At 45.1% G+C, this 25,079-nt stretch overlaps 1 protein-coding gene across 2 annotated transcripts in view; it reads left to right on the top strand.

The window, feature by feature from the left end:
* GRIA1 (glutamate ionotropic receptor AMPA type subunit 1) overlaps window positions 1-25,079 on the top strand; it is a 127,986-nt gene that overhangs the window by 63,532 nt on the left and 39,375 nt on the right. For both annotated transcript variants that reach the window (XM_049829632.1, XM_049829631.1), the window contains exons 5-9: window positions 4,558-4,611; window positions 17,520-17,681; window positions 18,853-19,020; window positions 22,537-22,641; window positions 24,756-24,866. In XM_049829632.1, the coding sequence (XP_049685589.1) occupies window positions 4,558-4,611; window positions 17,520-17,681; window positions 18,853-19,020; window positions 22,537-22,641; window positions 24,756-24,866 (600 nt within the window). The remainder of the gene's footprint in view (window positions 1-4,557; window positions 4,612-17,519; window positions 17,682-18,852; window positions 19,021-22,536; window positions 22,642-24,755; window positions 24,867-25,079) is intronic.

Raw genomic sequence — 25,079 nt, 5'->3', positions numbered from 1 at the left:
CTGTGAGATAGGGTGGGGGTGTGAATTGGCACTGCCAGACTTCTGGTCTTCCAACCTCCGTGTGCTGCACCAATTTCTCACAACGAGTGCCAGCAGGGCAGAGATGGAGAAGCTTTATGGTACATCTGCAGTCCTCAGGAACACTGTCTCCAGCTCAGGCTAGAGCTCACCATCCTCGCGGGGCATCCAGGCTGTAGCAGGATCAGATGTTTCCAGCTCCTCTCATGCCTTGTAGCGAGAGACACACGTTCATTCACAGCCATCTCCCGGCTGTTTTGTCAGCTCATGGCCGTGAAGCAGGTGGGATATGCAATAGAGGACTCAGCAGCTAGGTTGTGTGCCCTGCCTTACTCATCCTCAATCTAGATAGGTCGCCCAGTAGTGTAGACATCAATTTTCCCCATCCTCTTTCCTTCATGCCTCCCTTAATGGTTTCCCTATCCTGAATATAGACTTCTGTGGACAGGAGACCAATGCTAGCCCATGGACGGGTCTCAGTCCACACTTGTGTCCCCTCTTCAAGTCCCGCCACAATAGTTTTCCCTCTCACACCTACAGCCAAGGCCTTCCCCACCGCCGGGACTCCCATCCCACATGGCTTAGAAAGGGTCGCGCAGTGCCACGCAGCAGGCGCGCTGTGACTCCCGCTGTCGTACTTCTCATAACCAGCTCACTCTTACCTCGCGCTTCACGCGTCGCCTTGTCTAAGCTACCTGTCATCTCCCGTCTCACACTTCAGCTGCTCGCTGTTTGGGGCAAGGACTGCCATTTCACCAGCTGCACGGCTCAGCAATGAGCACAATCCATCCTTGCGGGATGTCTCTGGGTGCTATTCTATTATATATAATAACAAAACAGGTAGCAGGTTTTAACCTCAAAGTAAAGGTCACGCTCATGAAGGAGAGACCAGATTATTGTGGAAGGTAAAATTTTCTCTCTGACCATGGAGTAGCTGCAGTTGAACAAAATTTTTGACAGGACCTAGGCAGTGAATTTGCCTTTTCTGCAGGCTTTCCTATAGGGTGTATCAGAATTCTAGGGTTAATGATGTTGGTTTTAAGTCTGGTTTAGTCTAATGGAAAGTTAAGTTCTGTAGTCAAATATTATCTAGTTTTCCTAATATGAACAGGAAATAAGTCTTTCTTTCACACTTCTTCACATAACTGGCGCAAGAGTTAAACTTAGTTATAAGTAAAGCTATTTGCAAGAGCACTAAAAATCCAGATCTTCTGGTTATTTGTTTTGCAATGCTGTAAAAAGCATCCATTCCCAGGGAAAAGAGGGAAAATGTTGTGTTTTCCAACATTAAAGACAGCAATTCCAAGGTGTCTGTGCCTAGGAGGTAACGCTCCTGTTAGGAATAGGGCTGTGAATAACTTTTTCAGACCCGTGTAGTCCATTTTCATCCTCGTTTGCCTTCTGGGGCTGAGTCCACAGGGATTTCTGAGAGCTGAGGTAGTTATCCCGGTGTAAGCAGGGGATGCCAGGTCTTTCACAACATGCAGATGACCGGAGGGAGTCAAAGATAGTGTTCAGCTCATTATCACGTGAAATTCAGCTGGGACTTAAACTTGGGCTGGCGGCTGGTCTCAGCTCACTGCACCGGGAACCTCTGCGTGGATGTCACTGCTCTGTTTGCCCTCTCTCTTTGAGTGTCTGGGGTGTTCAAAGAGCTGCCTCAGCCTCTCGGGGACATTTTAATGCATTTATCTCCTTCCCTGGCAAGCCTGTTTCTGTCCTTCGGTGGCTGTGGGTTTGTGCTCCCCGGTGAACAGAAGAGCTGGGCATGGCTGTTTAGCATCAGTGCCTCAAACACGCACGCTGGTGCTTGCACACACTTTTAATCACTTCTCCCCACTCCGCACACATAACACAAACAACCGCTGCTGACTCCAGCAAGGCAGTCCTCCCATTCTGGAGACCGTAGCTGTAGAGGAGCCGGTGCTCAATGTGTTAATGATACGCGGGAGAATGACCTGATTTCTTTCCTGGAGATTTCTCTGTGTTGTGTCTCAAGGGCATGATTTATCTTTGCCGAGGTAGCTGTCGTTTATGAGCCAGGCCTTGGTTCAGGGCAGGATATCCGCGGGGCCGTGCTGTGTAGCCTTAATGGGATAAGTAAGTGGTGGGTTGTATTCCATCAAAGCCCTGTATTGTTTCTTCCTTGTCTCTCATTAAAATGAATAACTGGAATTTCTCCTTTGCCACTGTTTCACTCTGAGAGGATTTCTCTCTAATAGATGTCAAACTGGCCCATTAAGAAGTGGGTAATGAAACCTAGGTGGCCCAAGTGAGCTATCAGCATGCAGCCCAGCACAGCCTCTCACCACGTTCAGGCTAAGTGATAAATGCTATTATAACCTCAGCTTGCTACCACCATCCGGACACATTAGGACTGAGCAAGCATTTTAAAATAAATTAAGATCACAAATAACTGTGTAAAACACAGGAAGCAAGCCTCATAATTCAGGTGGATGGGCTGCAAGATTAACAGCTCAGGGAAAGCTGGATGGCAGCCCTCTCCGGTTCATCAACTCTGACACCTAATAAAATAACAAAGGGAGAGTTTGGGCAGAAGGAGCCAATGCCAGCTATTGTTGACACTGGAGAAACAGGGAATTGGATCGTAATTCTTAGACGTCCCAGTGCCCTGGAGATGGTCCTTCCTCCCACAAGGTCTGGGACTTACTGCAAAGGTCAGTCTCAGTTGATGGATGGAAGACGACAAGTTGGGTCTGATTTTGCATCTCAGATCTGGCAATGGAAGATACTCAGAAAACTACCCATAGTAAGAGTATATATCTTTATAGTTTTAGGTATACAGAGTTGTTTTTTCTGGGGGCTCCAAACTGCTCAGTAGAAGCTGTACTGAGCGATCCTGTGCAGAGAACCACAGGACAGTGAAGCTGGTGGAGCTGATACTAGTTGTGTAAGAAACTGCTACGAAATGAAGCCTGCATTGGAGTTAATTGCCACCCCCACGTTAATGCTGGGAACCAGATGAGTTTTAATGTGCATACAAGAGCACTTCATCAGAGAAAGGCTAAGGCAGATGAACCAGTTGCACAGAGCAAGTGTCAGCTCATTTATAATCCATTTGGAAATCCCTAAATAGCTGCTTATGATAATCCGGGAGTACTGTCCCATGGGGAGGATCAGTCTGTGCGTACCCTTGTCTGATGCTTCTCAAACACCTGCTACCAGCCTGGTATCAGTGAGAAGTCCTGGATAGACCGATCTCTGGTCAAATCCAACACAGCAGTCATTTTATGATCATTCTGGCTGTGAGGATCTTGCTGGCCTCTCTACTGTTCACGCAGATTTTGCCACAGCATTGGCAATGCAGGCAGTCGTTCAGAATCAATTCATACGACCATAGAAATAAGAGGTAGTGTTGCCAGCAAAGAAACCTTATGGAAACAGCACAGTTCTCTCAGAAACTGGCAATTCTTCTGTTTTTACAGGTTCTGAGGGCATGTTGGTTTGGGCTTTTTTTCACTGTCTTCTTTCTGTGTGTAGATTGGCTCAAATGCAGATGGTATCTGGATCTAGTAACCTGGTAAGAATTTAACGGTGCTGCTGGAAATCAATGGAGAGCAATTTCAGTGGGAATTTGGAGTTAGCAAGAATAATGTGATTTTTAGCTCTATTCTTTCTGTATTTTTTTTTAAATCAAGGGAGAAAAAGAACTTAGGGACCATGTGATCAACAACTGTCCCCAGTAATCACAGGCAAGCCTGCAACAGGTGGTGCCTTTCTACCTAGACAAGGGAAACTTTTCCAGCTAACATAAAAACTTTCAGATGTTACAGATCCATAAGCAATTGTGTTGATAAAAGAGAATAAAAACCTAACTCTGCAGGCATCAAGGAGAAGGGAGTAAGTGGCAAAGAGCATATACTGGGACACCATGAATATGAAGATATAAATAATCTCAATGAACATGCAAGGGGAATCCTCTGTGATTTGCCCAGGCAGCTTTGTTCTGGAGATGTGGTTTGAAGCTACCTCAATGCACTAAAGGAGAAAAATTGCCCTTATAGTCTAAACCTCCTGACATCTCACCCAGGTAGGTGTTTGTGGCAGGGACTGTAGCTCTGAGGATGTGCAAAATAGCTCTCTAGTCTTGCTTGATGTTTCAGCTGCATTCACAGGACAAATGGACCCCAGCTCCCTCCTTTGTTCCTTTAGTGTCGGAAGTATAAATCTTGTTTAACCTTTAAAAAGGTTAAAAAACCCGAACAACTGTTTGGTTTTTTTTTTCCCTGAGCCGATAAGAGACAGGTCAGTTTAGGTAGTTGACTCTTCCTGCCTGTGGAATCTGCTTGGGGATCTTGTCCTGTCTGATTTCAGACTTGCTGCTCAAATATCATGTGTGAAAACTCTGTCCTTCCTCTAACAAGATTGTGAACTTTTCTTTTGCTATGTCTTCCTGTCCCTAACTGAACAGTCTCATTGGGGGGAAATGAGGGGGGGGGGGGGGGGGGAAGGGTAGGTAAATGAAGCTCTTCTCTCTTAGTTGGTGTCTGCTAAATATCCTTGGTTTTCATCTTGCAGATCATCAAGCTTGAAAAAAATGGGAATGGGTATCACTACATTCTGGCAAATTTGGTGAGTTGCCCTCATTGGTGGGGTTTTTTTTGCTATCTCATATTTTTTAAAGCACTATATTTATAGTTACTGAGCTGGATATCTTTTTTCTCATCCACCTTCTGGGTAAAAAAAAATACCAAAGTCCTTTGCAGTGTTCTTGTGATGTTTTATGTCTTGAGCCAGCAAGATTATCTGCAGGGTATCTCCAAGGTTGCTGGGGTTTTGTGGTTGGTTGACGCTGGCTGGACACCAGGTGCCCACCGAAGCTGCTCTATCACTCCCCCCCACCTCAGCGGGACAGGGGACAGAAAATATAACAAAGGGCTTGTGGGTCAAGATAAGGACAGGGAGAGATCACTCACCAATTACCATCACGGGCAAAACAGAATCACCTTAGGGAAATTAGTTTAATTTATTACCAATCAAATCAGAATAGGATAATGAGAAATAAAACCAAATCTTAAAAACACCTCCTCCGCCCCCCCCCCCCTTTTTCCTGAGCTTAACTTTACCCTGATTTTCTCTACCTCCATCCCCCCAGCAGCCCAGGGGGACGGGGAATGGGGGTTCTGGTCAGTTCATCACACCTTGTCTCTGCTGCTCCTTCCTCCTCAGGGGGAGGACTCCTCACACTCTTCCCCTGCTCCAGCGTGGGGTCTCTCCCACGGGAGACAGTCCTCCATGAACTTCTCTAGTGTGGGCATTTCCCACGGGCTGCAGTCCTTCAGGAGCACGCTGCTCCAGCGTGGGTCCCCCACGGGGTCACAAGTCCTGCCAGAAAACCTGCTCCAGCGTGGGCTCCTCTCTCCACAGATCCACAGGTCCTGCCAGGAACCTGCTCCAGCGTGGGCTTCCCACGGGGTCACAGCCTCCTTCAGGCACCCACCTGCTCCAGTGTGGGGTCCTCCCTGGGCTGCAGGTGGAGATCTGCTCCCCCGTGGACCTCCCTGGACTGCAGGGGGACAGCCTGCCTCACCAGGGTCTTCCCCACGGGCTGCAGGGGAATCTCTGCTCCGGCACCTGAAGCATCTCCTCCCCTCCTTCTGCACTGACCTGGGGTCTGCAGGGTTGGTTCTCTTACATGTTCTCACTCCTCTCTCCAGCTGCAGTTTCTGTGCTGCAACAACATTTTTCCCTTCTTAAATATGTTATCATAGAGGTTCTACCACTGTTGCTGATGGGCTCAGCCTTGGCCAGCGGCAGGTCCGACTTGGAGCCGGCTGGCATTGGCTCTGTCAGACATGGGGGAAGCTTCCAGCAGCTTCTCGCAGAAGCCACCCCTGTAGCCCCCCCACTACCAAAGCCTGGCCTTGCAAACCCAATATAGGGGGGGGTTTTGCCTTCAGCTTTAATCTGCATCTTTTCAAAGCCAATTAAACCAAGTGTCAACTAATGCTTGTTGCAATAATGATTTTTTTTTGCATGTCATGGGCATTTGGGTTCCTGGCATTGCCCTCCTAGCTTGTTTCAGTCAGGCCGATAAGAAGCTGTTGACTATTGGTAACAATTTGCATTTTCTAACTAGTTTTAACCCCATTTCAAAATGCATCCTCCAGGTGAAGTGTTTCACAGCCAACCTGAGAGTCCCACTAAGGGCAGACTTGTTAATGACGATGCACCAAGATCCCTCTGACTTTCCAGTAAAAATAACATATGTACCTATTCTGCAACTTGGTGCTAAATCAAATCTGACTGTCATGGCCCTAAGGAATGAACTGGATGTAAAGATTTCTTTAAGGAAAGGATTCTCCCTTTAATGCAGGGAGGTGCTGCCTGAGGACAGAGCAGTGTTGGCCAGCAGCAGGGCCATCTTTCTGGAGCAATATGCTGTCCTCTCCTAGGAGGCTGGAGAATTTCTGTCTGGGGAGGTTTGGGAGGAGGTGAGAAAGAGAGGAATAGCCTCCATCCATAGGGCAGGTGGAGGTTTTCCACAGCAGAGTTCCTCCCCTCTCCTCCCCAGATGTGTCCATCCATCCAAGGGATGCGGACACAGGGATGCGCAGCAGAGGACGGGCTGGTGTGGGCAGGCTGGGGCCGAGGCTGGTCCCCCCAGGACCCGCTGTGTCCGTGCAGGGTGAGCCACGTGCGGGGTCTGGAGCCGTTCTTCCCTCCCACAGATGCATCTGCGAGGCAGCACATCAGGCCTGGGGTAATTAAACTTTAAACTACCAATTAGTCAAGCAGTTGCTGCCATTCTCCTTCTCTCAGTCCCAAGATAACTCTGTAATTTACAAGACAAAAATGGCCACATAATTACCCCGCGATGCCCTGATACTGACCCTGCACTTCTGCGCTGGACGCCTACCATGTAATTACAAAGTTAAAAATGTTATGTTGCGCAGGGGAAGACGTGCAAACTGTAGAGCAGCCAATAACTTCAGTTGCTAATTTTTAAAAAATTATTATTTGCTGTAACCCAGGTCCTGGTCCTCAGATGTTTATGAAAGTCCCTTCATTAAAGTTAAGCCGGGAAGCTATCTGGAGTAGCTGGAGTGTACGCTTTTATGTATACCCATGCAGAAGGCTAAAAGAGAATGATATCACCTCTTCTCTCTGTATGGTTTCATAAGGATAAATACATGGAAGGCATGAGGTAGTCTAATACTCAGGTGTTGGAGTTCTGAAGGACATTTCCGTCTGTCTTATGATACCACGCTCTCCCCCTTTCAGCCTGAGAAAGCACTCTTTTTGCATCTTTAATTTGTTTTCTTAGCCTTTGCACAAATGCTGAGAGGACAGAGCTGGCTGGAAGAGGCTGCATACTCAGCCAACATGGATTATAAATATTTAACTCAGAGCAAAAAGCTTTTTTTTATTTCCCCAGCCCCTCCACAGGGAGATTCTGCCTCCCAGCTGGAGCTCAGTGGAGGGTGCTTTGGCTCCCCGGGACCCACAGGGTCTGACGGGACCACCAGAATCCACTGTTACTAGCTGTGCTTTTCAGCAGCTTTGATTTGGGGGGGGAGAAGAAGAAGAGTGAAAGGAATTCAAGCTCTTTCCTTTGGTCTTCCCAGCTCCTTAAAACCTAGCATTGCACAAGAGCCAAACTCCTGAAACTCCAGGAAAAAAAAAAAAAAGGAGTAGGGGATAATCAGACAACATGGGAGAAATATTTTAAAAAAAAGCCTAGCACCCCTCGAGGTTAAGAAGGCCCTTTCCAGGGCAGAACAAGGTTTGTGATTCTGCTGTGCACGCAGGCAGGTTCAGGCGCCAGAAGCCAAATCAGTTTCTGTGATGTGCTTCACCCACACGAGAACTACTCGCTGATCGGTTCAGCAAGGAAAATGGCAAAAAGGCCGCGAAGGTCCTATGTTCCTGAGACCATACGGCAGTGAGGAAGGACGGCAAGGCTCCCTTTGCAGGGATGGCTGGGGATGTTATGAGAGATTGGCAGAATGTGGGAAGTCGGCGTCTGGCAGGGTGAAACCATAGCGTGGATGCTCTGATCCAAGAGATCACAGCACGTTTTACCCTCTTCTAAGGACATCTCATTGCTGGATTAGAGCCTTCAGAGGGTGTAACATGCTGTAATTTATTCCCACTGACTCATACACGTAGTGGATAGATCTTAAACACCCCACATTTTCCCCTGCAGAGAAGTCCTAAGATGACAGGGTGTGCGTTGCCCACATGCACACACACGTACCCTCGTGTGCACACCCGCACGCCTACAAACCAGCCCGATTTTGAGGAAGTGGCTCATTCTGGAATACTGGGTCGTAAAAGAATAAATTAAGAACTAAAAACTGCAAGTGCCTGAACATTCCCAAATTAGTTATTTTTTTGGCCCCTGTGCTGACTGATGGAATCCTGATTTTAGGACTCTCCTCCATATGAAGATAAAGTTCCCAGCCCTGGCTGGGAGAGGCTCTGCCTTGCACGAGTCAATTAAGTCCTCAGCTGGTTCATAGCCACCAACTTACCTGCACCAGCTGGAGCAAGGGGATGAATTTTCAATACCTGCCTTTTGCAACACTGCCTAACCTTCTTGGAGCGTTTCCTGTGGGAAAACAATTATGGAAATGACACATTGGAAGCAAATGTTGGGAAATATTTATGGATAACCCCACTGAAATTCTTATTTTGGGCTGTATGCTTGCTCAGCGCTATATTCAGCCGAAAAATAAGCAGCAGCACACTACTGCCCAGTTACAGCAGCTCCAAACTGGTGTTCTGTCAGGAATGCAAAGCGAAAGAGTTTGCAAGGCAATGCACAGGCTGAACAAGGCCTACAAAAATCATAATGGGTACATTTTGAACACGGAGAAATTCCCTGTCTGGTCACAGACAATTCATGAACAAAGAAGAACTGGCTTGCATTAATCGCTGCTCGTTTGCCCAGCGGTTGCTGTCGAGTGAGCTGTAGTAAAGCACCGAGCAGAATTTGACAAGTAGCAGCAAATGAAAACTAGTATTTCCTAGCAGGAACAGCTTTCTTTTTCAGTGAAAATGCTGTTGCCAAGGTGAGACAGTAATATTTCTGTGTTCGCAAACAAAATGAAACCGTTCTGTACCTTAGGCCATGGGCAAGCATCCTTTCCGATTCTGCTATGCCTGTTAAAGACAGAAGCTGTCTTGTCTGCTCAGCCCTGCCCATCCCACGAAGGTCTGTCTGCAACATCACTGCCAGGGGAAGGGTTCCTGTGAGCATCCCTGCCTCTCCTTGAGGCAAATTTGGCACTGTTTATGGCTTTTGCAAACTCACGAAAACCTGATCCTCGACTGGTACCCATCAGAGTTACCCCAATTAGCTTTTACCAGCTGCCAGCCTGGATGTTTGTCAGGTGTAGGGGCACTGGGGGGTTGCAGTCATATCTCCTTCTCTCCCCCCCTCTCTCTGTATCTCTATTTTTCTTTCTGGAACTCAAAGAGGTTTGGCAACTTTAAGAAGTGTTTGTTTTTGTGAGTCTTATTTTTCTAAGCTTTGTTCTCAGCCTTTGAGAGCATCAATCTAGCAACCACAAAGAAAAAAAAATAAAGTCAATACTATCAGAGCAGCAACCTTCGAACCTTCTGGGATTCCTTTCTTTGGATGTTACAGGCTTTTTCCCCATAACCTTGGCTTCATGTATCTGTTTGTCCTATGCCAGGGATGTAAGCTGACTACTGTCAGTAGTGGGGAAACATCAGCTCTCTTGGGCAGAGGAAAATCTTTGTCTTAAAATAAGTGACATTCGTGTGACCTGTCTTTAAAAGTAAAGTATGAAAGACAGCTGCCACATACAGTGTTCTAGCTTTTTTTCTTTCCTGGCGCATTAGTCCGGGTTGTTCTTTAGCCAATGCTCTCGTTTGAAGTTAAATGGATAAGTGTATGAGATTGCTGATGCTAGGGGTAGCAGGGAAAAGTAAAGATAAAACCAGAGGTGATTAGCAGAGGTAAGCATTTTTTCCTGTGTCATTTTACATCAGCTTGTATCAGTGCTGAGTTAGGCCAGGGACAGAGTTTCACTTTGCAAGCAGTTGTGGTAGTTCTGGAGGTTACCAGCACAGCAGCTTTGTCAGCAGAGTGGCTTGTGTGTGCAGGAATCAGGCAAAATGTGCTGGTTTGATTCTCTTAACCTGTGGTTTAAATGGGCGTCTCTCATTTTTTTCCCTCCGAAAATGGAAGGGAGAACTTCTGCACTACCAGGACTGAGATAGTGACCCGAGACTGACAGCAGGTGCAGACAGTGAAGGAGGAGTACCCTCCCGAACTGGCTGTCGAAAAAGAGGTCCACATCCCTGGGGAGCAAAGTTCTCCCAGCAGGGGCAGAGATCGGCTCCCCTAAAGCAATGCAGCACTCGTACATCCCGCAGCACGTGCCGTGGCTGCGTGGGGAGGGTCTGCTGTGCCCGTGCTGGGTACGAGCCTAGTGCAAGAAGCTGTACCTGCCACGGCACAAGTGCGACCTGTGGCGCTGGCCGTGTGTCGATGGCTCTGCTCCCTGCACTGAGCCCCTGATTCAGCTCGCCTGGAGCTAAAACGCTGCAGTTCTCAGCCTGCCATCGTCTTGAAAGCTGCCGTGTTTATTTTAATCACCCGCAGTTCTCAACGCTGTCTCCTGCCCCCTGAAAAATATTGCTGACTGAGGGTACAAAGAAGGTCAGCAATATTCAGGTTTGCATCACTAGCTGATTGGAAACTCCGTTTTGTGGGAGTTTCCAAAAAGATGTGTACAGCATTGGCTTCTTGTCCTGCTAAGATCTCAAGGTGCTTGGTCTTGCAAAAATGATATTCTTATGTTGGAAAGAGATGTCCTAATTTCTTTTTAGGTCTCTAAAATTATACCAGCTAGACCTTTCCTCTTTCTGAGAGGTTGGTGCAAGTAGGCTCATGAGAAAACTTGTTTTTCCAGGCGGAGGAAGACAATATAATATATCAGTGAAATTTCTGAGGTTTGCATTTCACTTCCAGACAGCTTTTCTGTCCTGATTCAAAGATTATCAAGCAGAAGAAACCCTTGTAACATTATCTCATCTGAATTACTGATAGTAAAAGACAGAGCAGTGCCGTGAATTAATTTTTGCTTGAATTAGAGAGTCTCATGTAAAAGAAAATCATCTGGTTTTGATACAAAAATTGCCCACACGGGAGAATATGAACTGCAACCTTGGAAGGATTTTTGTAGTAGCTAATGAGGGCTCAAAAGCATGACTGACTTACTGTGGCTTAAAAAAATCACTGAGCATCAGGTGAGTAACTGACAGATTATATTACAGCCATTGGAAGGAAAAATGTGTTTGCTTAAATCTCAGCAAAAGCATGTTAAACTAACAGGTTTCCTCAGCTATTTGCAGTCTCGTAATCCATTACCCTGGCTCAACTGGCAAGGGGTGACGTGTAAATCTGTAGCATCTTCCTCATGGTGACTTCATTGGTGCTTTTTTCTAGTTAAAACTTGCCTAGCTTCAGCTTCCTCCACCAGATTTATGCTTCTGTTTGCTAGACCAAATATTCCATTACTGACGTTTTGGTCCTTGTAAACTGTTGATCAGGTCATCCCTTAATCATATCTTTGACTGAAGTCCTAGCATCTGTCACTACACGGCACGTTTCCCAAACCTTTAAATCAGTTTCTGCTCTGAAAGCTCTCTAAAGCACAAACATCTACCTAGAGCATCTGTCCCTCTGCCTGGACTGAGCTTTCCAACAAGATGCATATGATCATTTATACCCAGAATGTGCTGCAGCAGTTGGATAGGGCTGATGCAAATAACACCACAAAGAAAATCTGTACGGCTGTGCCCAAAAAAAAGTTACTGGTCATCTCCAGCCCCATGTCCTTGAAGTCTGGATTCTCGCCTGACTTGGTTTGCTTTGCATCGATACCCCAGGACAGAAGAGACTCATCAAACTGCAGGATTGGGACCCTGTCTGATAGTGTCCCCTCCTCCCATCTTTCTTTTCCCTTTCTTCTTCACTGACTTCTCTGTTACAGTGAGGACTCGCATGTTTCGCTGCCACAATGAGATTTGACACATTAATAATTCTGCAGAAGAGAAGAAGGCCTCTCCTCTTGGAAGGCATGCTGGAACGAGACTTGAGCAGATGGGCTCCTTTTTGACGTACCCTCCTTATTAATACAAAGTGATGGGAGTGAGGAATGATGCTTCACTGGAGAAGTCAAGCTTGAAGATAATTTGGTATATTAGGGATGCTCCGTCTGGAAACACTCGACTCCTTGCTCCCTGCAGAAAGACACCGCCGTACCTTGGAATGACAGGAGCCACTTTGCATTCACTCGGCTGATCTACAGCCGTTCAGAAGCAATTGTTTTGCTTTGCAAAGTTTCTTATAATCATAAAGTCTGCTAGGAGGAAGCAGTCTGGAATTGGAAGCCATACATGGATAGCATCTAAAGAGAGCTTGGCCAGTTTCCTGATGCTGCCACAGGTTTCTGTGGCACCCACCCAAGCTCAGCGTGAGTTGCTTAAATGCTTTTTGCTTAAAAAGGAGTATTTCCATGTGTGGTTTATTAAAAAAAAAAAAAAGAAAGAAAGAAAGAACAAGAAAAAAATAGACTCAAGTCTCTTCATCCCAGACAGAAAGGGACTAAAAAAACCTAGCACTCATTCCAGGAGTAAGGGGACTGTGTTATGTTCAGCTGACAAGCCTTCTCCAGGCAATTCAAGGGAAAGGGGCGTTTTCTATCTCCTCGTTCAGAGATGAGCTTTGCCAGTCTCAGGGGAATATCTGGAGGGCTCAGAAAATACAGAGGGAGGAAAGAAAACAACAGTGTTTCTCAGAAACGTGGCAGTCTTCAAGGAGACTCTCTAGCATCCTTTCTCTCAGGAAAAGCCAAGACTTGGAGCAAAGGCACGGCGATTTTAAGCTGTGCTGTGGCTGGGCTGGAGGGAGGTTTATGGGGTGATGAGCTGCGAGAGCTCAGCCCTTGCTGCCTGCTACCACAGCTTCGAAGGAGGCACCCTGCAGGGAAAGCGCCAGCAATTAATACCTACTTAGTGAAATACAGAGAGAATTTGAAGGTGTGGGGCAGTGGCCGGCTGCCTGCCGATGTCTGGGTACGGAGGTGAGGCTGCTGCTGTCTGCGGCATTTCCGTGGGCTGGGATGATGTCCCAGAAGGAGCAATGCCAGCCGGTGTCATCAGCGTGCGGAGAGGAGGCAGAAGTTTAGGACGGTGAGGGAGCGAAATACGAGGGTGAAAGGAGAGGTGCAGGGACGTAAGTGGTGCTGGCAGATTTGAGGAGGGTCATGCCCAAAGGAATGAGGTTTCCCTGCGCCGTCTGACAGCCGCCCGCGCTGCCCACTCGCTGTCTTGGCTCCTCTTGGTGTTCAGGGTATAAATAAGGAGCTGGCTCATTTCTGGGGGACTTTCTTTTCAAGGCAGATCCTTTGTGGACCAGTTAATCAAGATGGATTCATGAGGCCCATTTCAAGTCATCAGTCTTCCTGCATTATGCATTTCCTTTGGTGATTGAGCCCACAAGCAGTGGAGAGGAATATAAATGTGTGACTTGCTGACACCTCTCCCAGCAACCAAGGCAGCAAATGGGACAGTAAAACAACCTTTGGCCGAAAACTGTCTTCAGTTTAAGAACAGCATAAAGAACAGATGCAGCGAGGAAAATACAAGGAGGAAAAACCCTTCCCAGTACTGTTCTGTTTTCTGTTTGAAGGCATGAAGGTCTGTAACAGCTGCCCGTGTTATTTACTAGCAGTGGGACTTGGGCATGTAATCGCTTTGCGAGGTTCGTTAATGCAGAAAGAACAGCGGATGGTATGGGCTAAAGAGCAAGTCTCCTCCTTTGAACTCAGCCCGGCTGTTGCTCAAACTGTGTGCTGCGGCCGCCGTGGGTCAGAGCAGGCGTGGAGGAGGGAGGCTGTCTCAGCCCATCAGCGCCGATGGGTCCAGATTTTTTGCGGTTTATTGTCAGCCTGCTAATCCGATGGCATTCAGAGAAAGCTGGGCATTTTCCAGGCATACGCAAGGCAGGAGGCCGTATTCTTCGGTTTGCTGAGATGATTTTGTGACGTGAATTTAAATCGAAGGGACAGCTAATCCTGCTGTAGGGCAGCGGGGGCTGGCTGATGTGGTGTCCCTTCCAGCCTGGTTTTGATGGTTCCCAGAGAGAACCCTGCCCGCAGAAGAGTTGTCTCCCCGGGAGTACCTACATCCCAGGCAGTGACCCTATTTGGGGAGCTCCGTGTTGCCTCGGGATCCTGCTATGCTCGCTTTGCCGGGGTGCTGGCACAGCGCCTGGGCTGGAGCGTGTTCCTGTATTCCTCCTCTTCCTCGCCGGGGGACTGGCAGTGCTGCGTAGGGAGATGAAGCCAGATACCTGCGTGTCCAACAGATACGTCCCAAACGGTCCAGGTCTAAAGAGCCTGAAGAAACTCACATACCACCAAATTCCAGGGGCTCAGCTCATTTCCCTGAACAGCCCGCTGCTGCAAAGCGAGCTTCTTCCAGTGTTCACTGGCAAATTTTTGAAAGGCTTTTGGCCACGGAGGTGCCATGGAGTACATCGTTCCAGCACTGTTCCCTTCTTGCTGTATTTGATTGGATGGCAAAGGGAAGCATTTCTGTGCTGGTTCTTTCCTGAATTGGTTGATACTAAACACCTTGCTGCAAAAGCATGTCTGCTGCCCCTCAGTAGTGGGAAGCAGTCTTTTCTTAGTCATTTCTGAAAAATTTATTTTCTGTTTTCCAGACATGGCCAATTGAAAACTAAAGAAAAGGTCCCTTTTTTTGCAACATGTGGCTATAATTAGTACAAGGTGACAGATGACTTCTTTACTCGCAAGTATTGTAATTCTCCTGTTTTCTACAAGCACTGACTGATATTCCAGAAAGACAGATAAGCATATTTAATTCTTGATACTACTTTGTCAATAGAAGCATTTTCAAGAGACATTTTGCATAATATGTGATATATTCTTGTTTATGTATTAGCCAGCAAGAATCCACCTCCTCTGGGAATTATTTTCTAAAATAATCTGACCTCTGGTATTCCCAGTTCATTGGCTGTCGTGTCACCCAGGCCTGCTCTGAGCAGATTCCAGTGGTGCGGTGATTAAAATGCCTTTGTAATTAGGACTGCCCTGCTGCTGGGGCATGTGGAGGAGGGATAACAGGTGAAAACAGTTATTTCAGCAGTTGATACCAGCTGAAATGCAAAGACATATTCAAGGTTAATGATGTCCTCTATGGTCCCAAGTGCCTTAAACAACTGGAAAATGTTCAGAGGTCTCCATACTTTTTAAAGGACCTGAATTTTGTCAAAAATCAGTGGGGAAAAATGAGTACAATCTTCAGGAAGAAATAATTCCTTTTGTCTATTCAGGTCATTTTAAAATTTTATATGAGGTGAGTCCCAATGTATATTGTTGAATATTTGCTTCAGTTGCAGAATACTGTGGTTTTGTTTGGGGAAAACAGTGAGAGACAGCATTTTCAACTGCTGCTGCCTCGTCACTGGCATCATAATCTTTTTTTTTTTGACTTTTCCTGTTTAAGTCTGCTTGTTGAGGGGCCTAAAGACACCAGACATCTTATACTCCATTGTGAACCTGGACTTTTCTTCATGCCTTTGTAGGCCTTCCATGGAGGAGCTGGTGGCACAAACTGCAAGTTGGTGTGTGGTAGTTTCTTTTGACAGATCTTTTTCCCCTGAGTACCTCCCAGAAGCAAAATGTCAGTGCAATTTGGTCCTAGCCATGAATAACCAGTTGGCAACCTGTGAGGTCCCTCTTACTGAACCTTAGGAGCTCTGCGTGTCAAAAAACACTTGGCCTGAAATGCATTAAGATGTCAGGGACAATTATCCCTCTGCATTTCCTATTCATTAATCACAGCTCTGGCTTTCTGAAACCCCTACGCTAGCAATTACAAACAAGATTGATGTAGGTTTCACCACCATTCTGAGCAATACGTACACAAAAATATAACTTTTTTTTAAACCTAAATCACTGCATTTTGAAGCAAAACAAATCATCTATTTAGAGCAACTGTACACCTATATCCAATCCTCAGCCTTCTAAGTGGATGCCAAATTGCTTACAAAAAGCCAGAAGAAAAAGCGTGAAAGTCTTTAAAAACATTTTCGAGTCACTTATGACTCCCTCGGTCTGATGCTGATGTCGGAGGGCAATTTAGTCTTTTCCTTGCAAGCTATCTGGTCCCAGACCAGGTTTGCATCTAACGGCTTGATCCTGACCTTGGAAGTTAATATGCTAATTAGCTCCCCCAGCCTATGCACAGAGAGCACTGTTTTCGGAACTTGACCAGCGTCTCATGGGAATAATGTGACTTGGCTTTTTTAACTCACACTATCATCATACGTTTGCGAGCAAGCAGGGAAGAGAAAGCTGGCTGTAGACTGAGAAGGTGCCTGCGGAGAACGAGTACCAGCAGCACGTGGCGGAGGGCAGAGGGAAGGCAGAGCTCCCACAAGCTCTTCTATTGCTCGTGATTGCACTGCGCATAGTCCCCTCGTTCATTTTCCCTCATGCGTTATGGTTGCTAATGGTACTAGGGAAAATAATTGACTACATCTCTTATGCTTGTATTCCAAAAGAAAAAGCACCAGACTTCAGCCCGTCCCACCCACAGCAGCCCAAGCAGGAGGGCAGAGTCTCTGGTCAAGCACCTGCTTTGTGCAAGGAGGCACAGCAAACAGTTTTGAAGAGCAGCAGTGCTGAAGAGATAGGATCAAAAGCTGGGAGACCAAAAAATGACCTCTTCTCCATATTGCTTGCAGTGTATCTCTAATGATTTTTTCGCCTCTGACTCAACCGGAGTGACTAATTCTACAATGCTACCCTAATACACATGTGTATTTGCGCACTTGTCTTCATCACATGCAGTGGGCAAGAAGTAGAGGAGAACAATAAAGAAATGAAAGAAATGTATTTCATTAGTAATCTGAAGTCCAAAATAGTAGCCTTTTTTCTCCCAAATTAGGAAATCCTATAAACCGGCTTTTCTAATAGACAGACTCCTTTGATAAACTGACCAACCACTTCTTGATCTGCTGAAAGTTCATTGTTCAGGATTTAGTTTTCCCTGCAAACTGTGATTTGAAAAGAATTAGCCTATCCATTGGTGACTGAGTCCATAAAAATTAGAGGTGGGTGAATAATTCTTTCTAATCTATTTTCAGAATTTTATTAGTTTCATCCAAGCATTATTCAGGATCTATTTTTCTGTTATGCTGCTAGCTTTCTTGCAAGTGAGCTGTCATTAATATGACTATTTCTCTCTCTGGGTGGAAACTGCAAGGTACGTCCACCTCAGAGCCCGTGAGAAAAGCAAGTTCCCCGTGCGGTCGGTGCAGTGGTGCCTCTCTTGAATTGGACTTTGCCTTGCAGAGGGCAGAGATTTTTCCTAAGCTGGCTGCCATATGCCTAGATAGGCAGGATTCCTCTTGTTCACCCAGAGATGTGTTCCTCTGATGAGCTTCCCCTGTTTCTCTCCTGTACTAGGGGTTCATGGATATTGACCTGACCAAATTCAAGGAGAGCGGAGCCAATGTAACTGGCTTCCAGTTGGTGAATTACACGGATGCTGTTCCCGCCAGGATCATGCAGCAGTGGAGGAATAATGATGCCAGGGAGCATCCTCGTGTGGACTGGAAGAGGCCAAAGGCAAGTGGTATAAAAAAACCATTTAATTTAGGGTCCATCTGGCTCAGTTCAAGTTATGCTCACCTCTTTGTGATTGCACGGGGCTCTTTAATCTCACTCTGAAAACCTGTCACTTAGTATAATTATGAACATCATCTGTTCCAGGTGCCTCAACATTGTGTAAATTTTATTAGGCAGGAATCGCTGCCTGCTAAGAAATACACAAGTTAGTGTATTCACTCAGACTCACAGTTTTTACCCTCCTCGAAGCTAAGGATTAAACATCTCATAATGTTCAGTATATAAAAAAGAAAAAGCCTCATTAACTCCTTAACCTTTGACTTGTTTACTACATATCCAGTGATAATAAAGTCTTTCCAGATGCTCTTTCTGAGCATTTCAAATCAGTGTGTACAGCAGAGGGGAAATATATTTTAATTCTTAACACAGAAGACCCTGAAGCTGTCAAGGGGCGGGGAGGGGAGGAGGTTGATTTTTTTTCTATCTGACATTTGAAAACAAATACACTTGTGACAAACATTCAGCAATAGAAATGTCAACTTTGGAAGTATTAGTTTAAAAAAGTTACAAACAAATAAATCAGTAGGTGATCATAGGAAAAGGAATTAACTCTAATGGTTACTGTTCACGCCAGAGTTTTACACCAGTTTCTGTAAAAGTTTCCGCTTGAATAAATTCATCTTTTGCACATTTTTTGCACATTGGAACAGAGTTCTCTGGCCTCCATCTGTGACTGGAAAGGGTCAATTGTTATTTGATTTTGCGTAGCTCACATTTACACTGTATAATGTATTCCTTAAAAGTTCAGGTCAATGTTTCTAATTAAATAGAAAGACTCAGGTAACAGGTGAATGGCTTTTAAGGCTGATTCCTCTTCAGGGAGTACAATCTGAAGGCAGCTGGGCTAGAATAGCAAAAGGCAAAGCAGAGCCATCCTTAGCTCCGCATCAGGAGCTTCTCCTTCACTCTCCCATCCTCTGGGAGAGAAGGAACCAACTTTCGTGAGTCAACAGCGCAGTCGTGATTACAGGGAGCAAGAGACTGTTGAACTTCATAGATGGAAGGATGAAAAGAGGGCAAATCATCTGAAAAGCTGCCGTGAGGTGAGCCAGCGCAGCACACCCGAGGCGAGCTCGCCCTAACAGGCAACATACAACTCTTCTCTTTCTAGTACACGTCGGCCCTGACGTACGACGGGGTCCGGGTGATGGCCGAGGCGTTTCAGAACCTGCGGAGGCAGCGGATCGACATCTCCCGTCGCGGCAATGCCGGGGACTGCCTCGCCAACCCGGCCGTGCCCTGGGGACAAGGCATCGACATCCAGAGAGCGCTGCAGCAGGTTCGAAACCCAACCGATGCGTGGGACTGCGGCCTGCGGGCGGGGGAAGAGGGGTGATTAGCAGCAGAAATGCTCAAATGACATGCTCAGGTTGAGGAGCTGATCCTTCCAGATTAGAGCCAGATCTTCTGAGGAGTTCAGGGGTGAATCCATCAAACTGCTTCTCCTGGTACCAACTGATGTGTCCTAGCCTTCTCTAATTTCTGTTGGAGTTCTGGGATGGAAAAGCCATTTATTATCCCATAAAATCCTGGGTCCCTATTTTTATCTTCCAATTCCCAAGAGAGAGACCTGCTCGGACCATATTTTTTTAAGCTCCTTTGATTGTCTCTGAACTTCGCTTCAGTTCCAGACTGCTAATGAAGCTTGAAACCATGTGAATTCTGCCTTATGTGTTGGCTGTCATCAAAATGTTAACTCAAAGCCCAAATTATAGCTTGTTTCATACTGTGAGGATTTGTCGAAGTCTTAATAACAGCCATTTAGATATCTGATAATCTTGCGTTTTCATCCTGCATAAAACTTCAGATTTTTGAACAAACAAAAACATTACATGAAACTTACAGCGAGAGAGAAAAACAATATACTCTTATCAAAGACTAAGAAAGGTAGAATATTTTAACATTTCTTTACATTTCAAGACTGACGTTAATTTCTAGCATTTTTCTTTTTTTCAGACAAAAATAGATGGATTCCTTGGAAATACTGCTAGTTCAGTGTTATCCAAATATAGCTTATCCCATCTTCTTTCCTTAACTGTGAAGAAGGCAAGAAGAACAAAATTAATTTGGTTAATTTGCAACAGATGTAAATTTCCCCAAATATTTTGTTTTGAATTGTTTTTTTCTTACTGGTAAACAACAATTCCTTTAAAACCAAATCTTGCATCTGATTTGATTTATTGCCCAGGTTCAATTTGTTCCCAAGCCTGTCATTGACTTTCTGTATGACCTTGGGCAAATCACTGTCATAGCTTCTCCAAACCCTTATAATGAAATCAGCCTCCTTGATGCATCGGGGAGATTGGTTACCTAATAAACATGAAATACTTGGAAGTCTTCTGATGAGCAATGGATTCTCAAGCATTTTCCTTTATTGAATTTATGAGAATAAGATATCAAAATCAGACTTAGCTAGAAAATACAATTTTGTGTGTTGGAAAATCTCCTCTGAAGTTTCCTTATCTCTTCATTAAAACAATTTCAAAACTCTTAATTTTTCAACTGTAGTGATTTGGGGCAAAGATCATGAAGATTTATTTGCAAAAGTTGTTTCCTTACCATTGAAAAACTATAATTTTCAGAAGATGTGACCAGTTCAGTTGCAATGGTCAAAATAAAGGTTCTGAAACACGCAAGGGAAGAAGTCTCCTAGGGAAATTTTAACTATGAATTGAATAATCATCCACCATTTAATATTGTAGCAAGAAAGAGGCAGATGAAAGTAGAAAAACTTCTGATTAGATTGAGTTTGAGTTATCCTTTCTGTAAAGACTCACAATTAGGGCAAGTCTCACAGCTGTTTACAGTGTACTTTCTCTTTACCTCCCATTTGCCAATGCCTAAAATTTTATATGCTGTTTAAAAGCAAAAAGTTTCTCTACTTATTTCTACTCAAATGTCTGGAATAAGCTCCTAAATTGCCTTATTTCTGTTTAGTGTAAGAAGGAGTCATTCTGCAATTTTTCAAAAACAGAAATCTAACACATTTCAGCAAAATGTATGCTTTTCTTAAAGAGAATTGCCTTCCCCCCCCCCAGGAAAATGCTCACAAAATATTGCTTTAAACCAATACAGCAAGGTTTCAGTTGTACTGTGAAAAGATAATGATAATTTTTGAGAGTTTTTTTATTAATGTTACTTGGTTACCACATCTAGTAAGCAGGTAGCTAGTCCCTAACTGCAGACTAACCCTGTAACCAGAATGTGCTTAAATGCTCCATGTCTCCAGTTGGCTTTACTGGTGCTTAGCACTGTTGAAATCAGTCCTCGCTATATTTTGTAGTGATTCAGTGGGTCTCAGAGGATGGGGAATGATGGAAAAGTTGTGCTGCAGCCTCCAGGATGGATGGGAGAGACCCTTTTTGCTATTTCAGTGCCACACATTTATCACAGGATTAAGATTTCATGCATTCAAATAGAAGAAACTGGTGCTGCACACCTGCCTTTGAGTGCATATAAAGCTACAAAGCATGAGCACCTGTGACTTCAGCTTCAGAATCGGTCAGAACCTAAAAAGAAAACCAAAGGGGCCACGAAAAAGCAGGCAGGGGAGTGCTTAAGACAATAGTGCTTTTCTAATGCATCTTTTTTTTTTATGGGCATGTTGTGTCTTGTGAGAAGGAAAAAGCATGTTTCTCCAAATGTCACCAGGAATATCTCTTGACTTGAAGGAGCTTCAGAAAATACTGGCAGATGTTCATTTTCATGACAAACCTTTGTGATAATAGCTGGAAAACAAACACAGTTTAAGCAGATTAGCAACAGATTTCCTCTGTAATGATATATCCTCATTTCTTCATCATGGGTCTTTATTCTGAGGATCTCAGAGTACTTAAAAAGGCTGCTAAATACCTGTTCCCATTTTGCATGTGGGAAGACTTCAGTCGCAGGGACAACAGATTTGTCCAAAGCAAATGGAAAGGCTGAGAACAAACCTTTAATTCCCCATCCAGTGGCATGAGCACTTCTCCAGGTGGTCTGTATAGAGACCCAAATTTGCACTCCTTTTCCCACGTTCCTGGTCCCCGCTGCCTGCTCCCCACACACTGTGTGTGACTCCGGTTGGAAGCCCTTCTCCACTGCTGGGCACTTTTGCAGCAATTCAGATGGCCATGCTGAGAAGAGAAGTCCAGGAGCTGGGGTGTGATGTGAGCAGCGCTCTTCAGCTCGGCAGTGTTATCAGCAGAGATTTATGATTCAAAGTTTACTATGCAAATTTCATTTACAATACTAAATTGTCAGGTTTTATTAGGCTGGTGCAGAGGTAATTGAATTTGCTTGTTAACTGATAGACTCCCCTCTATCAAAAGACTGCAGCTGGTAGCTGTGGCCATGGTTTCATATTTCCTCTAAATACAGTTCCTGATTTGAACTGACAAATTCTTTACCAAATCCTGACTCGAGGTCAGATTTAGAAAATACAAAAAACCACAAAACTCAAGGAGTTCAGAGCTGATTTAGCTCACTGTCACATCCCAAGAGGTGGTGGGCTCACACATGTGATCTAGCTCTTACGTATTGCTGAGCTCAGTAACAGACCACTAAGTTTTAAGAGAAAGGGTTTTAAAAGAAGGGGTAAGTTAAGAGAATGGCTGTGCACCTGGCCAGGCATGCTGTAGAGAGTGAACCCAAGTGAAAGCCCGGTGTCAGATAGATGTCCTCTCTCTCCTGCATGGATCTGAGAGACATGACCGCACTCTCCATCCTTCTTCCCCTCCCCTCTTACTGCTGCCGAATCACCACCACGTGAGACGCTGACCAATTTGCTCTCCTCGTTGATATTTATGTCTTTAAGGTCCGTTTTGAAGGATTGTCTGGCAATGTTCAGTTTAACGAGAAGGGACGGAGGACCAACTACACCCTCCACGTGATTGAGATGAAACATGATGGGATCAGAAAGGTAAAGTAGAGAGCGACCTGGGATCCTGCGTCAGGCACCAGCCCGGTGTTCGAGTTACGGTGTGGTTAGGTCTCAACAGACATTTCTGTTCACGTAGGCTTGCATGTGGAGTCACGAGTGCATTCCCAGCTCTCTGCACGAGCAAAGCCAAGCACTAGGGAGAACTCATGGTATATTACTAAAAAAATACAACATATGGAAGGAATTATCAAGAGCAATGAGGGCATCTCAGCTGTGGGGCAGGGATTTCCAGGATAGTAAAAGCTTGGCCGACTCAGCCTTGCTATTGGCAGGGCACATTGGCTCAGGCCCAGCTACTCGGCTGTCTGTTTTTTGCTCTCCTGCTTTTCTTTTCCAAGGATGAGCCAAAGCAGAGCCAGGCAAAAGCTGTCTGCCCCAGCCAGTGTAGGTGAACCCTTTATGTTGACCTAATTCTGCTCTCCTTGAAGTGACAAGAGCTTTACCACTACCCATGTCCTGATAGCTACACAGACATTTGTGCTGTTCTGGTGTCTTGATCCCTTTCTATATACCAAGCACTTTGAAAAATCTTGCCTTGTTCAGGGGTGCCGAGCTCCCAAAACACTAATCCTTTTGAAAATCTGACTCCATGTGCTTATGTCCCACTTTAGATACTACCTATTTGAAGAACAAAGAGTAACTCAGTAAAGGAGGTAAAGGAGAGCTACTAGATATTTTGGAATGGGGCACTCACTGGAATCCCCCTGCACCCCCTCAATCTCCTGAAAAATAAAATATTTGTTGAAACTAAGAAAAACTGCAAATGGTGAAAGTTCCACATTTACAGCCCCTACCCCCAATTCATACTTACACCTGAGAGCAGCCGATGTGAGATTAGAGCCCAGCACAGTCAAGCAAAAAAAAGGCAAATTTCTTATTGAGAAATAAAAGAAGTGTCATTTTGAAGGCATACAAAGGGGTCTTCCTCCTCTACATGGTATTCATAAGAGGACAAATGCAGTATTATGTCCAGTTTGGGGCTCTGAACTTCAAGAAGTTGGCAATCTGGAGAGAGTCTAGAGGAGAAGAAAGAGAATGGCTAAATGTCTTGATTTTGTTGTGTATTTACTGACAGAAATTAGAGTTGTTTGGAAGACATGTACATCACTGCCACGAGGCACGTGGTAACTTGGATCCACCGGGTTAGAGGTGCAAAACAAACACATGTGTCTCCATTTATGTTGCCCTAGGGCAGAGCTTTGGAAGCTCTTTCCTCAGTCTCTTTTTGTCTGTGCAATGAAGAGAGAAGACTGCATAGATTTTTTTCTCCTGAGCTGTTATGATCTCTAATCTGCCATCAGCAGGCTCCTGGTTGTGCCCTGTGTTAATACCCTTTCCCATTTGCTTTGATAAGATATTCCTTTCACATGAGCAGAGCTCAGGCAACTTCATACTTACATGAGGTGATGGAAAACCTCTTATAAAATCAAGCCCTCAAAGTGGATAACCTCAACGATGATCTTCCTAGTGATATTTGCTGGCACTCTGCTTTACCTGCAAGCAGTGATAGATCAGCCCAAATCCCTGATTATTAATAAGCACAACTTAACATGAGAGTTCTTCCCATTACAACTGTTCAGTTTATTCATAACCCCAAATTTTTCAACATTGGCCAGGGTTGTTGTTTTGTTCTCACTTGATTTTTTTTGTCCTGTTGTCTCAAGATGTCCTAAGAGTTAGTCCTATGTTCATGCAGGATTTCAGCTGCAGGATAGCATTTCATCACCCTGTAGCATCTGGACATGCAGCAGGCATGCTCACCATTAGAAAAATATTCAGAAGTCACACAGGGGCGGTGTGAACTTGTGTAAGGATGAGGCAGGGGATGGCAAAAATCTGCCAGTACCTTGTGCTAAATGTTTTTGTGTGCATACAAGCACTCTGCTACTGTAGCATATCATGCACATTATTTTCAGGCTGGAGGTACAGTGGGATGGGGAAGTTCCAAAAGATGTCAAGAATCAGGAGGAGAGCTCTCTGGTTGGGTATGAAAATACAGAGAGAACTGATCCTGCTTGGATGACCCTCTTACCATATCTTAGTTAATATTACAAAGAGATATCAATGACATATCCCGATTTTGTATTCGGCAGATTGGTTATTGGAATGAAGATGAGAAGTTGGTTCCAGCAGCCATAGATACTCAAAGCGGCAATGAGTCTACAAGCCTCCAGAACAGGACTTACATAGTCACAACTATCCTAGTAAGTGCTGTGACTTCTATCCCAGCTTTCCCTCTCCCCCATCTCCCTGATGTGCAGACTCCCCCTTCCCCCTTGTGTGCCCTCCTTTGTACTATATCATTTTTATAATAGCAATAACAGTAATAATAATAATAATAATAATAATAATAATAACAGCACTTACTGTTTCCTGCCAGGTCCATAAAGGTATCTGAAAATTGCTGTGACTAATTA

The sequence above is a fragment of the Accipiter gentilis genome, chromosome 26 (genome assembly GCF_929443795.1).
Source record: "Accipiter gentilis chromosome 26, bAccGen1.1, whole genome shotgun sequence".
Classification (NCBI taxonomy): domain Eukaryota; kingdom Metazoa; phylum Chordata; class Aves; order Accipitriformes; family Accipitridae; genus Astur; species Astur gentilis.
Note: the sequence above shows the minus strand (reverse complement) of the source record. Positions and strands in the feature narration are given on the sequence as shown.